Here is a 12,004-nt window from a genome sequence, read left to right as displayed (position 1 = left end):
ATATTCAGTGATGAATTTCACCTTACTAGAAGGTGCCTGGAACAGTCCCTTCAATATCTCTGCCTGGTTCTTGCTGAAGTTGTGACCCTCTCTGTGTTACAGACTGGGATTTCACTTGTATGCAATTTACCTTAGATGGAATGCAAAATGGCTACTCTTTTACAAAAAAAAGTGTGACTCACACATTAACTTCTCTTTTCTAGGCATTTGCTGTCAAGGTCCAGTTCTGGGGTCCCACTAAATAACCATGGCAGAAGGCGGATTTGATCCCTGTGAATGTATTTGTTCATATGAACATGCCATGAGAAGACTGATCAATCTGGTGAGGACCATGCAGGATATTTCCCTATCTTTCTTTGTTTGTATGTTACTTGTATGTTTTTTTCCATCTGCATTTCACCAGATATGAAATCTCTGATTAGGTTTGCCTTGAAATTCCTATTACCTCCCATTTGCAAGGTGCCTATCTCAATGCATCTTTTTCCTTTGAGCAGCCCTTCTACAAAATCCCTCATAGCTATATTATTCAAAGTGCATGGCTATGTAGAATTAAGTGAGAAGACTTCCCACCAAGTGTTGCCAACTTTGCTTGTTTTCTACCAGAGATGTCGAATGTTTCTGGACTACATGTTCCAGCATTCCTCACAATTGGCTACACTGGCTTTTGCTGGTAAGAAGTGTATTCCTAACAAGATCTTCAGAGACACATATTCTCCATCTCTGTGTTACAAGGGTTGTATCTGCAAGACTCTCTTTCTCCCTCTCCTCCTCCCTCTGCTATACAGAAAAAAGGAAGAGGACAGTCTTTAAAACTGGGTTAAGAAAGGCCCATAAGCTTTTGAGTAAATTGCATATGGAGTGGTGTTTTGTACTCCATTATATTCAAAGGGCTAGGCAGGTGCCTCTATGCAGTACAGATTGAGACTGTTTAGTCAGTAGAGTTGAGAAGGAGCACAAAAGAAATTAAGAGGATGGGGCAGCCAAACTTAAGCATTTATTTCAGTAATGTTTAATTGAAGCCAGTGAGTCTGAAATACATGTGCGTTTATCTTGATTGTACATTTTTAAAAAGGTTTTTTTCTTAGGGAGTAATTAATATATTTTCCTAGAACGGATGGAATAGAGAAAAAAATACAGCCTCCTTGAAACAAACAGCATGCTTTTTCAGAAGGAGGTTTGGATCCTTTGCTGCAACTGATACTGTACTCAGATAGCAGCCATGTCACTTTTGTGTCCAGAATCAACACATTATTGTTGAGAAGATCCTGAATGTTCCATTGTATGGATCGTCTTACACCTTCTTGACATTTTATATGGGGTTTTATATGAAAATGCAAGTTTTTGTGCAACAGTTCAGCCCAATTCCTTTCAGAGGTTCTGGGGATGGATGGGACCAAAGAACAGCCTATTATCACTTAAAACAGCTACTGTCAGCCACAAAGCCTTATCATTTGAACCATTCAGAAAGGGAAAACCACATGCAAAAGCTCAGTTTTTCCTTAAAATATCCAATTAACATGGCATTTGCAAAGAATATTAGCCAAATAAACATAGAACCAAGCAGAGTGAGACTTAACTTCAGACTAACCTGGGCTTCTGAACATCTGCAAAATTTGTTAATATTTCCCAACAAGGAAACATTTTATTCAAGAGAAGAATGTACATATTCAGCCATGTCGGAATAAAAAAAGGGGTGTAGAACTGGTATCTCTTGAGCATAGGGGTTTTTTTACATATAGGGTGGTGTGTGTGTATATATAGGAGGCCATTTTAAGAAGCCACAGTTCCTTTCTCTTAATTGGAAATAGTAAAGTCCAGGAAGGATTCATTATGTAGCATTGATATAAAAAAAAACACCCAACACCAAGGTTTAGGAAGTTATTTTACTAATTTTATTACAAAAAATGTATCTCATAAATAGAAAGTGATTTCTTATTAATTCAGTGATAGCAAAGTTTATTGCAAAGTTTGTTTTATTTAAAGGTTTTATATTATACTGGAAGAAAATCAGCATGCGCTTTATAGACTATTGCAAAGCCTTTGCATAGATTACATAAAGCAGTGGATTGCACTTAAAGAGCTGGGTGTATCAAGACATTTGATTGCCCTGATGCACACTCAGTACGTAGGACAAGAGGCTAGAGTTAGAACAGAATACAGAGAAAAAGAGTGGTTCTCAATTGGAAAGGGAGTTAGACAAGGATGCATCTTATCACCCTATTTGTTCCATTTATATGTAGAAAATATCATATGAAAAGCAAGCTTAGATTTAGAGCAGGGGTAAGCAACCTACGGCCCGCGGGCCGGATGCGGCCCAGCAAGGCCTTGGGACCGGCCCCAGCCCGGTCCTGCCGCCAATTGGCGCCAGAGCCTTTGGCCTCTCACGTGAGGGCATGGGGCTTTTGGCCTATCAGGAGGGGGCGGGCAAGGGGGGGCAAGCGGCGGGCGGCGGGGGCAATTGTCTATAGAAGCCTCCAAAACATGCATTTATATTAAAAAATTTTAAAAAATCAGCAAAAATTTTTTTTGCATGTCCTCCATTTTTTAATAAAAGTGCCCTCCATTTGAAAATTTTGTCCTACATTTGTCTTGGTTTATTTATTTATTTAATTTTTTAAAAAAAATATTTAATTATTTATTTTTTTGGCTTCAGCCCCCCCCCCCCCCAGTTGTCTGAGGGAAGCAACCGGGGCCCCCGCTCAAAAAGATTGCCTACCCCTGATTTAGAGGAAGGAGGAGCAAAGACGAGGAAGGAATATTAACAATCTAAGAGATAAGCAGATGACATCATAATACTAGCAGAAAATAACAATGACTTGGAACTACTACAGTTGGCCCTCCTTATCCACGGATTTAAGCATCCACGGCTTGAAAATATTTTAAAAAAAGCATAAGCTTCAAGTACCAAATCTTAATTTTCCCATTTTATATAAGGGACACCATTTTGCTATGCCTTTGTATTTAATGGGAATTGAGCACACACAGATTTTGTTATTCACAGGGATTCCTGGAACAAACCTCAATGGATAACAAGGGTCCACTGTACTAAGGAAAGTCAAAGAGGAAAGTGCACAGACAGGTTTAATGTTGAATATTAAGAAAACTGAAATGATGATCACGGAGGATATTCACAAATCCAATATGGATGATGAGGACACAGAAATAGTCAAAGACTTCCCATATCTTGGATTAATCCATGACCATAACAGAAACTGCAGTCAAGAAATCAGAAGAAGACTAAGAAGGGTAACTATGAAAGAACTAGACAAGATCCTAAAGTGCAAAGATATACTGTACAACTGAATACTAGAAGAATTGTTCATGCCGTCACTATGTTTGGGAGTGAGAGCAGGACGGTGAAGAAAGATGATAGAAAGAAAATCTATTTTGCGGATACTGTGGGCAGCTAAAAAGACAAACAAAATGGGCACAAATTGGATCTGAATGTTGCCTAGAAGCCAAGATGATTCAATAAAGGCTGTTGTATTTGGCTACATCATGAGAAGACTCACTAGAAAAGATGATGATGCTTGGAAAGATAGAGGACAGTAGAAAGGAAGGAAGACCACACACCAGATGGATAGACTTAATCAAAGAGAACATGGCTCTGCATCTGCAAGATCTGAGCAGAAAAAAAAACACTTTTCTGAAAAGAGAGCATAATGTAAATATTAAGCATGAATCAGGTAGCGTCGATGTCTTTTCATGCTGCCTATCTGTTGTGGATTCATGAGAGGGCTATACACAAATCAGGGAACTTTCACTTGTTATCCTAACATAATGCCAAGCCATTCAGAGCTAAAATATTGCTGTGCATGGGCAACCAGGTTGAGTACAGTATTGCTGTTTTCTCGAGTCATACTGAACCTACAGCTAGCATGAACAGAGAAAAACAGAGACAAGCCAGAACATGTTTTTCATGCAACATAGCAAGATGTGATAGTGTTTATTATTTTTTCTTTAACCAAGAATCAGTTTAGTTAACTGCTATTTGGAAGCCAATGATGAATCACCATCCAAATAAGAGCTAGAACCCAGGCTCCTATTGATCCTGAAGATTGAGCTGTCCATTTTGTTGGACCATTCCTCTTTCATGACATATCCCTACCCCCTTATTTGAAGTATGAGTATAATGAGAGAAAGAGATGTCTAGAGAGTTTATTAAGTTGACCAAACCGTACTTTTTGTTTCTAGATGTTAACTTGTTCATGTTGACATTGCCCTCTTTTGGTAAGAAACTAAAATTGCATGTTTTGTGTTTACACCACTTCAGAAAGGCATTTTGAATTACAAGTGCAGGATATTGCTTTTTAAGACTACTTTTTTTTTTTAGCTAGTAAGCAATGACTTTCACATGTATGTCACATCATACAAACTACTGTCCACTGGGAAGATCTCCTACACTGAAACCCTATATAAAATTAATGGTTCTGCAAAGAGGACTTGTATATCTCTCATTCTTTTCACTGGATTTCATGCAGAAGAATTGCCCACTCATTTGTGTCCAGTGAACATAGACTAAAATACTTGCTAGATTTATACATTTGTGTGTCATTCCTATTGGAACAGCCATAGGTGTTGGCTTTTGAACGTTCAAGGGTGATGTTGGTGGTGATGGAAATGAATATACAATTTGTTTTTAATTAAAAGGCTTGCTAACACACTGAACTGTTCAAGCTGATATATCTGAACTGTAAAAACTATTACCTCCATTTGTAAATAAACATCTTCAGTACAGTCTATTTGTAATACCTTTGTTCCAAGCATCTTATCAGGGCAGATTTGATCAATTTTGAATCTTTTGCGAAGACTTTGAAAAGTTATAACACTTTTGGTTTGATTTAGTACTTGGTTTTTGCAAATTTCTTAAAGGTCCAAAAGCTACATTTCCTAGATCAAGGCAAGGACTGAGGGCTGTGCTATATCAGTTTCTTTATGTAGCTGGATATACAGTATGTTTAAAATTTTAGCAAGTTCAAAATGTTATACCGGTTCGTGTCATGCTTTTTCATAACTTTTATAATCATAATATAATGTATGTCTTGTTTTATAAAATAAAATAAATGGAAATGACATTTGAATCTTTACTAAAAACAATATGTTGACTTTACTGGTAAACGACATGTTAATAATAGTACATTTTATTGGCAAATGAAACTTTCCAAACATTTCCCCTAGGCCTTTGAAGAACAATTAATAAAAATCAACATAGATCTAATTTCTGACAATGGCCAGTGGAGTAGCTGTGTTACTGTGTTGTTACAAAAACAAAAACATATATATTTGCATCCGTGTTGCAGAAATAATTCAATTTGACACCACTCAGTGCTATGGAATTCTGGGATCTGTAGTTTTGTGAGACATTTAGCCTTCCTGCAACAACAAACTACATATCCTAGAATTCCATAATATTGAGCCATGGCAGTTAAAGTGATATCAAACTGGATTATTTCTGCAGTGTAGATGTAACCATGGTGAATTTTTCTTCAGTGCTGATTTACACTGGAACCTGCCTTTGAAAATCTGTTGTTCAAGAATGGCTAGCCTGAAGTCATTTATCATTTTACACAAAAACTGGCATGTTTGTCCTGTGTAGAATGCAGCAGGGTATTGCTGGCAAATTGTGCCATACAATGATTGGACGCATCTTGTTTATATCTACTGCTACTTGTATAAAGACCAAAACTTTGTTCCAACTGATAATCCCAACTAGAGCATATCCACTGAGTGAATGAAATATATGTAAGTGTTGGTTTATGAAATTCCTATTGAGTCAGTGACTGAAACAAACAAGGACATTTAGAGGCCCAAGAGATCTGATACAGAAGTATACTTTTGATATATTAGAACCTATGTAAGTGATCAAATATGTTGACTTCCTAACAGTTTACACTTGATTCTCGGGAGTTATTCTGATTGCTGAAATTCAATTGATTGCCCAACTAATTTTTGAGATAGCCAAGTCTCCTTTTCCTAATCAGTTTTGTGTCATTTTTCTTCATTTCAGTTACGACAATCCCAGTCCTACTGCACAGACACAGAATGCCTTCAAGAATGTGAGTAACAGGGAAAAGCAGAACAATAGTAAAGCATTATGCCTGAAGGCCAGATAGTGACCATACTCAGGCAATCAGATCTTGCCTTATTAAGCCAAGTTACATATATGCCTTTTGCCTATGAATGTACCTCTTCTCTTTTATACCAGTAACCCGGAAACTATGGTTTCTTGGTGTAGTTACCAATAAGCCATAATATATGTCCACAGTATGATGTAAGCATAATACATACCGTATGTGTTTTCTAAAGCTGGTAGCTATATTTTCTTAGCTCAGTCAAAATGGGAAACTAGTAATTAGACATTTTCTGCTTTAAATGCAATGCGTAAAGAAAGGATTCAGTGTGTAAACAGAATAAAGTGAGATATAGGGTGATGGGATCACACTATCTCTAACATGTTTGTTTTGCAAAATACACCTGTGGAGACACTGGTTTGAAATGGAAGGCCTGGGTGCTTTTAGCTGTGATCTTTGTTCTGCGATTGCTTTGCCTTTTTATAAGAATTCAGACATTGTCTTCAATATTTAACCCTCCTATGTCTTTCTAGCCAAAATATCCTAAAGCCACCAGATCTCATTTAATCTTGGGACCTAAGCAGGGTCAGTCCTGGTTAGTACTTGGATGGACTTGGCCCTCCAGATCCACGGATTCTTTGGATTGGTATCTGTGGCAGGTCTTGGAACCAAACCCCAGTGGATACCAAGGGCCCACTATATTTCAGAGGAAGGAAATGGCAAAACCAGCTTTGAGTATTCCTTGCCTTAGAATACCCTGTGAAATTCATGGGGTCACCATAAGTCAACAAGTGACATGAAAGTGCGTACACACACACACACACACACACACACATATTTGTACAACTACTTTTGTGCATTTAAAAAAACTAAAAACTATGGAAGCACTTCTGAAGGGGGGGGGCTTCATAACCCAGTCCTCTCTAGTGTTTTTTTCCTCCAACTTTTCTCAGTTACCACTCCCTTTCCTCTTGGATGACAACCCTAGCCCCCTCCCCATGTTGTACTTCTTGTTATTAGGTCTACTGTTCTACTGCTAATTCAAAACAACCAATATTGGTCACTGATCCCTTTGGCACCCAGTCACCCTGGGAGCAGCTGTCGACCAGTAACTGCGAAGCCTCTTACCTGTGCCAGCCGCATGGCAAAGGCCAGGGCAGGCAAGAAGCCTCTCAGTCACTGCTCTGCCAGCTGCTCAGTTTCTGACCAAGGTGACCAGAAGCAAAGGACAAAGCTTCTGAATCCTTCTTCAGGACAGAGGGGCACAATGTGAATGGTTTGTTGCTTGAGCATTCCTGGTTCTTCCCAGGATACGTCCTCTCTGGTCACAATGTGTCTGAAAATCTTCACTGCGATCGTGTGACTTTGCCAGGAAAATGCCTTTTACTCCTGGCTTTTTTTCCTGCATGTGAAAATATCCATAAAATGTGAAAAATCATGCCATGATATGGCTTGCAGTGTTAGTGATCTGAGCTAAAGAAAATGAGGAACATCAATGTTTTTTAATTGTAAGTTGCTCTTCCAGTTTTAGAAAGCATTGATACTCTGATCAGGGGATACACACACCTGAGTTTCCTGGTAAAGCCTGGTGTTTCTGAATCCTTGTTGTGTGGTTACCTATTTTACATCTTTCTGCCACAGTTGAAAAGGACATATAGAGCAGATTTTTAATGATAAATGAATAAAAGATCTTGTGTTATTTTACATGTTAATAAATTCAGTATGCTATAGATTTTTATGAATTGGTATCCATAATCAACTTCTTCAATTGATTGAAAAGTCTAGTCACTCTTGTAACACAATATATTACAGTATAAATGATTTTATGTTACACTGGAAATCAGTCATTCATCCTCTAGATCCGTTGGACCCCAATTTTTATTACAGTCTGACTCTAAGGTATTTTTAAAAAGTTTCTGCAAGATTTGGAGCAGGTTGGGGAAAGGGCAGCCCATGGACTGTATGTAGCCCCTGAACCCCATTAAAAAAAAATCCAAAGGGCAAACAATAATATCAACTGAAAAGGCCAAATGTCTTCATAGGATATGATTTTTTTTTATTTATTAAGAATTGAGCAAGAGTTGTTGGCGACTTATCCTTCTCCTGGCCTCATGGTTTTGACTCCCCAAATTATTTGCCGTATGTCTCCAGCTATGCATTCTTTCACTTCCTGTCTGGGATCCAGCTGTTCTTGCTGTATAAACACTTCTTGGTTAAAAAGTATGCAGTAATGGCTATGATTTTGGGTGGAGATTGGTTTAGTAAGCAGAAGGGTTGTAGCTTAGCTGAAGTCAGAATGACGTCTGTTGTTCTGTTGCTAGAAACTAACTTAGTCATGAAATCCTTGGCACACACACACACACACACACAAAAAGCTTTCTGTGGATGTTTAAATGGCTGGGAGTTGTTTGTTTTTGTCTCCTGACAACCTGTAACAGTATTAACAAAAATATGAAATGCGAGCATTTGCTTTGGGATAACCATGCAGTAGTGGTCTCCAGATTCCTGAAACTGAAGAATTTTTCAAGTAAAATTCAAAATGTGTATCCATAAAGACTGAAAAAGGACATTCCATGTCTGAGCTGAAATTTAAATTCCAGAAAGCCAAGGTTCAAATCACTGCTCAGCCATGAAAACTCTGTAAGTGATCCTGGACAAATACACACTCTCAGCCTCAGAGAAAGGCAATGGCAAATCCACTTTGAACAAATCTAAGGGTTGCCTTAGGATTGCCATCTGTTGGAAACTACTTGAAGGCACATGACAACAAGAGCAAAGACCTACACAGAGATAAAGGTTCTGGCTTCCTCTGAAGATGAGTAATTCTGTTATGTGTATTAATCATCTGTGGTTTTTTAAAACACACACACACCTTAAAAAGAAATGTAGCAGAATTACCTGAAAGTGAGCGGAAGGAGATATGGCCACATTACCCTTTAGTACTTTCTCACAGAAGAACCAGCATGGTATTGTCTCCATAAATCAGAAATGACTTGAAGGCACACAACAGCAGCAAACGTTCTCACAGTATGGTTATGGTTTTCCCAAGTCACACTTAGGTACACTAGCCACACTGTGTAAAGCACCACATACATCAATAGCATTATCTAAATAGGATTGGCAATGTTAACATTGCTTTGTATGAAATGCAGTTTGTATGCTGGTATAATGTAGAAGGTAACAATCCTAAATGCAGTCCATTGACCTAATTGTTATAAGAATGTACTTCTGAACAAAATGCATAGGAATTCTTTTTTAAGACTGTGGCTAGGAAATTCACAATTAAAATGTTACCTTAACCAGGAACTTATTAGGTGGTCTTGGACACACTGTTAATGCCTCAACCTGTATCAAAAGCACAAGTCTAGAAATGATGACTTGCATTACAGGCAGTTGTGAAAGACAATTAGGAAAATGTTTGCATTAAAAACATTTTTATCACACTATGAACATTTCTAATATTCAAAAGTCCTTTACATTTATCCTCAGAGATTTGTACAACATGACACATAAATCCACAAAACAGTGGTACCTTTATTGGGCTAACCAAAATGCACAAAATAAGTGATGCAAGCTTTCAAAGCTCCACTGGCTTCTTCATCAGGTTGGTCCACTCTTTTGTGGATTTTGGATGCTATTTTACTTTGCTATATGACCATCAACATGGCTACCCCATATGCCACATACTGTTTATATTATACAGATTGTTTATCCTTAATTTTGCAAATGTGTAGTCCTTTCTACAATATCTTTATTTTCTATCCCATATTTTCCCTAGATCTTGGAATTAAGGCAGTTTACAAAATTAAATAAAAATAAATAAATAAATTATTGTTTGCCTTCAAGTCATTTCCAACTTATGGTTGACTCTAAGGCAAAACTATCATGGGGGTTTCTTGGCAAGGGTTTTTCCCCAGAGATTTTGCTTTTGCCTTTATCTGACGCAGACAGAGTATGACATGCCCAAGGTCACCAGTGAGTTTCCATGGCTGAGCAGTGATTTGGACCCTGGTCTCCAGAGTCTAAAACTCAAACCACTATACCATACTGGTTCTCAGGGTTTTCGTAGGCAAGGAATACCTCAGAGGTAGTATTCCTTCCTCTAAAATATAGCCTACAGCACATAGTCTTTTGGGCAGCCTCTTATCAAAGTACTAACCAGGACTGACCTTGCTTAACTTCCAAGAACAGACAGGATCTGGTGCCTTTTGAGTATTTAGGCCCTTAACTAAGCCATTAAAAACAAGAAACCTGCTTTAAAAACAACAACAACCCTGGATTTATTTGGTGAGTTGTTGTAGATTATGTTTTTAACTTTTGTATGTTTTAAATTTTAACTTTGTAGTGTTTTGTTAGGTTATTTTAATCGTCTTTTAAAAATTTGTTTTAATGTGTTTTTAGGTTGTGAGTCACCTTGGGTCCCTTTTTCTGAGAAAGGTGGCATAGAAATAACATAAATAATAAATAAATTTAATGTTATGGATGATAAAGATAAAGCCATATAACATACTATTAAAAGTAACCTGTTCCCAAAGTTTGTCAGAAGAAAACGCTTGCTGACAGAAGTGAACTATGCAGGGGGCCTTTAGGGAATATCTTCATAGTAGGAATACTTTTAGGGAAGTACTTGGTATTCTAAAGTTCAATGTATATTTCTTAAATGTATATTTCATAAAGGAGGACGAAATCCTTGCTCCACAGATTTTCTGAGCCGGCAATTTCAATGCTCCCTTTTTTGCCCATTTTCTTCTAAGCCCTTTCAAAGAAGCACACTTCAGACATATTTGCCATGTGAAGCCAAAAATACCTTTCACAGTTTTACAAATACCCTTTTCATTAAAAGGCATCTCAAGCAGGATATGCCTGCTTTGGGATATGCAAATAATTAACTGGTTTGCTAAAAGCTATTTTGATTTCAGATAACCCTACATACTGCCCTTGAAAATTGGAGCTCAAGTGATGTGCACTTTTACAGGTTCCTCTCTATTAACCCCCCCCCATGTATTAAGTTGCTTATCTGAAAAACAAAATCATGTTTGTTAGGGACTTGAGTTAACAACAACCCAAATGTTTAGCTTCTTTTTAAAGCATCTCATAGGCACAGTTCCTTAAATGCTGCTATATTAATATATCCAACTGAGAAAAAACATCTGGGTAGAATTTTTGGACTATAAGAGAAATCACTCTAAGTTTCCTTTCAAAGAACAGTGCTAAATGTTTATCTTGATTACATATCTCTGCCCATCTCTCTTCTCTTCAACATCTTCATCAAACTCTTCCAGTAGCTAGTACTACTAGATTGTTATATATTCAGTCTAAGTTGAACTATCTTTCTGTTCACATATAAAATTAAATTAGATTAGTTGGCAGGGGCAACTGATCAATTTATCAGGGGCATAATTGATAAGTGACAGCAAATTTCCCAGTAGATAAGGTTGCAACATCCTATAGTTTGGGTTGTTCCAGATAGGCAGGAAAAAGAAAAAGCATCCAGTATCCCACATGGCTGGAACTAACCCCAGAAGGCCTGAGTGTGGTGTTGACTCATATTCAACCTGTGGTCTACCTGGATTCCTAGATCCCTTTCACACGTACTTTCATTCATCCAGGTGTCCCCCATTCAATATCTATGTCAGTGATGGTGAACCTTTTACAGACCAAGTGCTGAAACTGCAACCCAGACCCCACTTATTTATTGCAAAGTGCCACATCCCTCTGGCTTTCTAGAAAGAAACTCTGGCAAACTCTATGCTAGGGCAACAGCATGTGTGCCCACAGAGAGGGCTCTGAGTGCCACCTCTGGCACGTGTGCCATAGATTCGCCATCACTAGGGTTGCCATATCCCGCCAGGGGGCGGGACTTTCCTGGTTTGGGGTGGGTCCACACGGTCCTGCCCCGGTTTGGCCCCGCCCCCGGGCCTCCCCCCCCCCCC

The 12,004-nt window shown here is 38.2% G+C and overlaps 1 protein-coding gene across 1 annotated transcript in view; it reads left to right on the top strand.

The window, feature by feature from the left end:
• Positions 1-203: 203 nt before the first annotated feature.
• Positions 204-12,004, top strand: part of SMIM14 (small integral membrane protein 14) — a 23,756-nt gene continuing 11,955 nt past the window's right edge. Inside the window, exons 1-2 of the mRNA XM_042469664.1 lie at positions 204-322; positions 6,008-6,056. Of these exons, the coding sequence (XP_042325598.1) occupies positions 248-322; positions 6,008-6,056 (124 nt within the window). The 5' untranslated portion in view covers positions 204-247. The remainder of the gene's footprint in view (positions 323-6,007; positions 6,057-12,004) is intronic.

This window comes from Sceloporus undulatus, chromosome 5 (assembly GCF_019175285.1).
Source record: "Sceloporus undulatus isolate JIND9_A2432 ecotype Alabama chromosome 5, SceUnd_v1.1, whole genome shotgun sequence".
In the NCBI taxonomy this organism is placed as follows: Eukaryota; Metazoa; Chordata; class Lepidosauria; order Squamata; family Phrynosomatidae; genus Sceloporus; species Sceloporus undulatus.
This window is presented reverse-complemented; position numbering and strand designations above follow the sequence as displayed.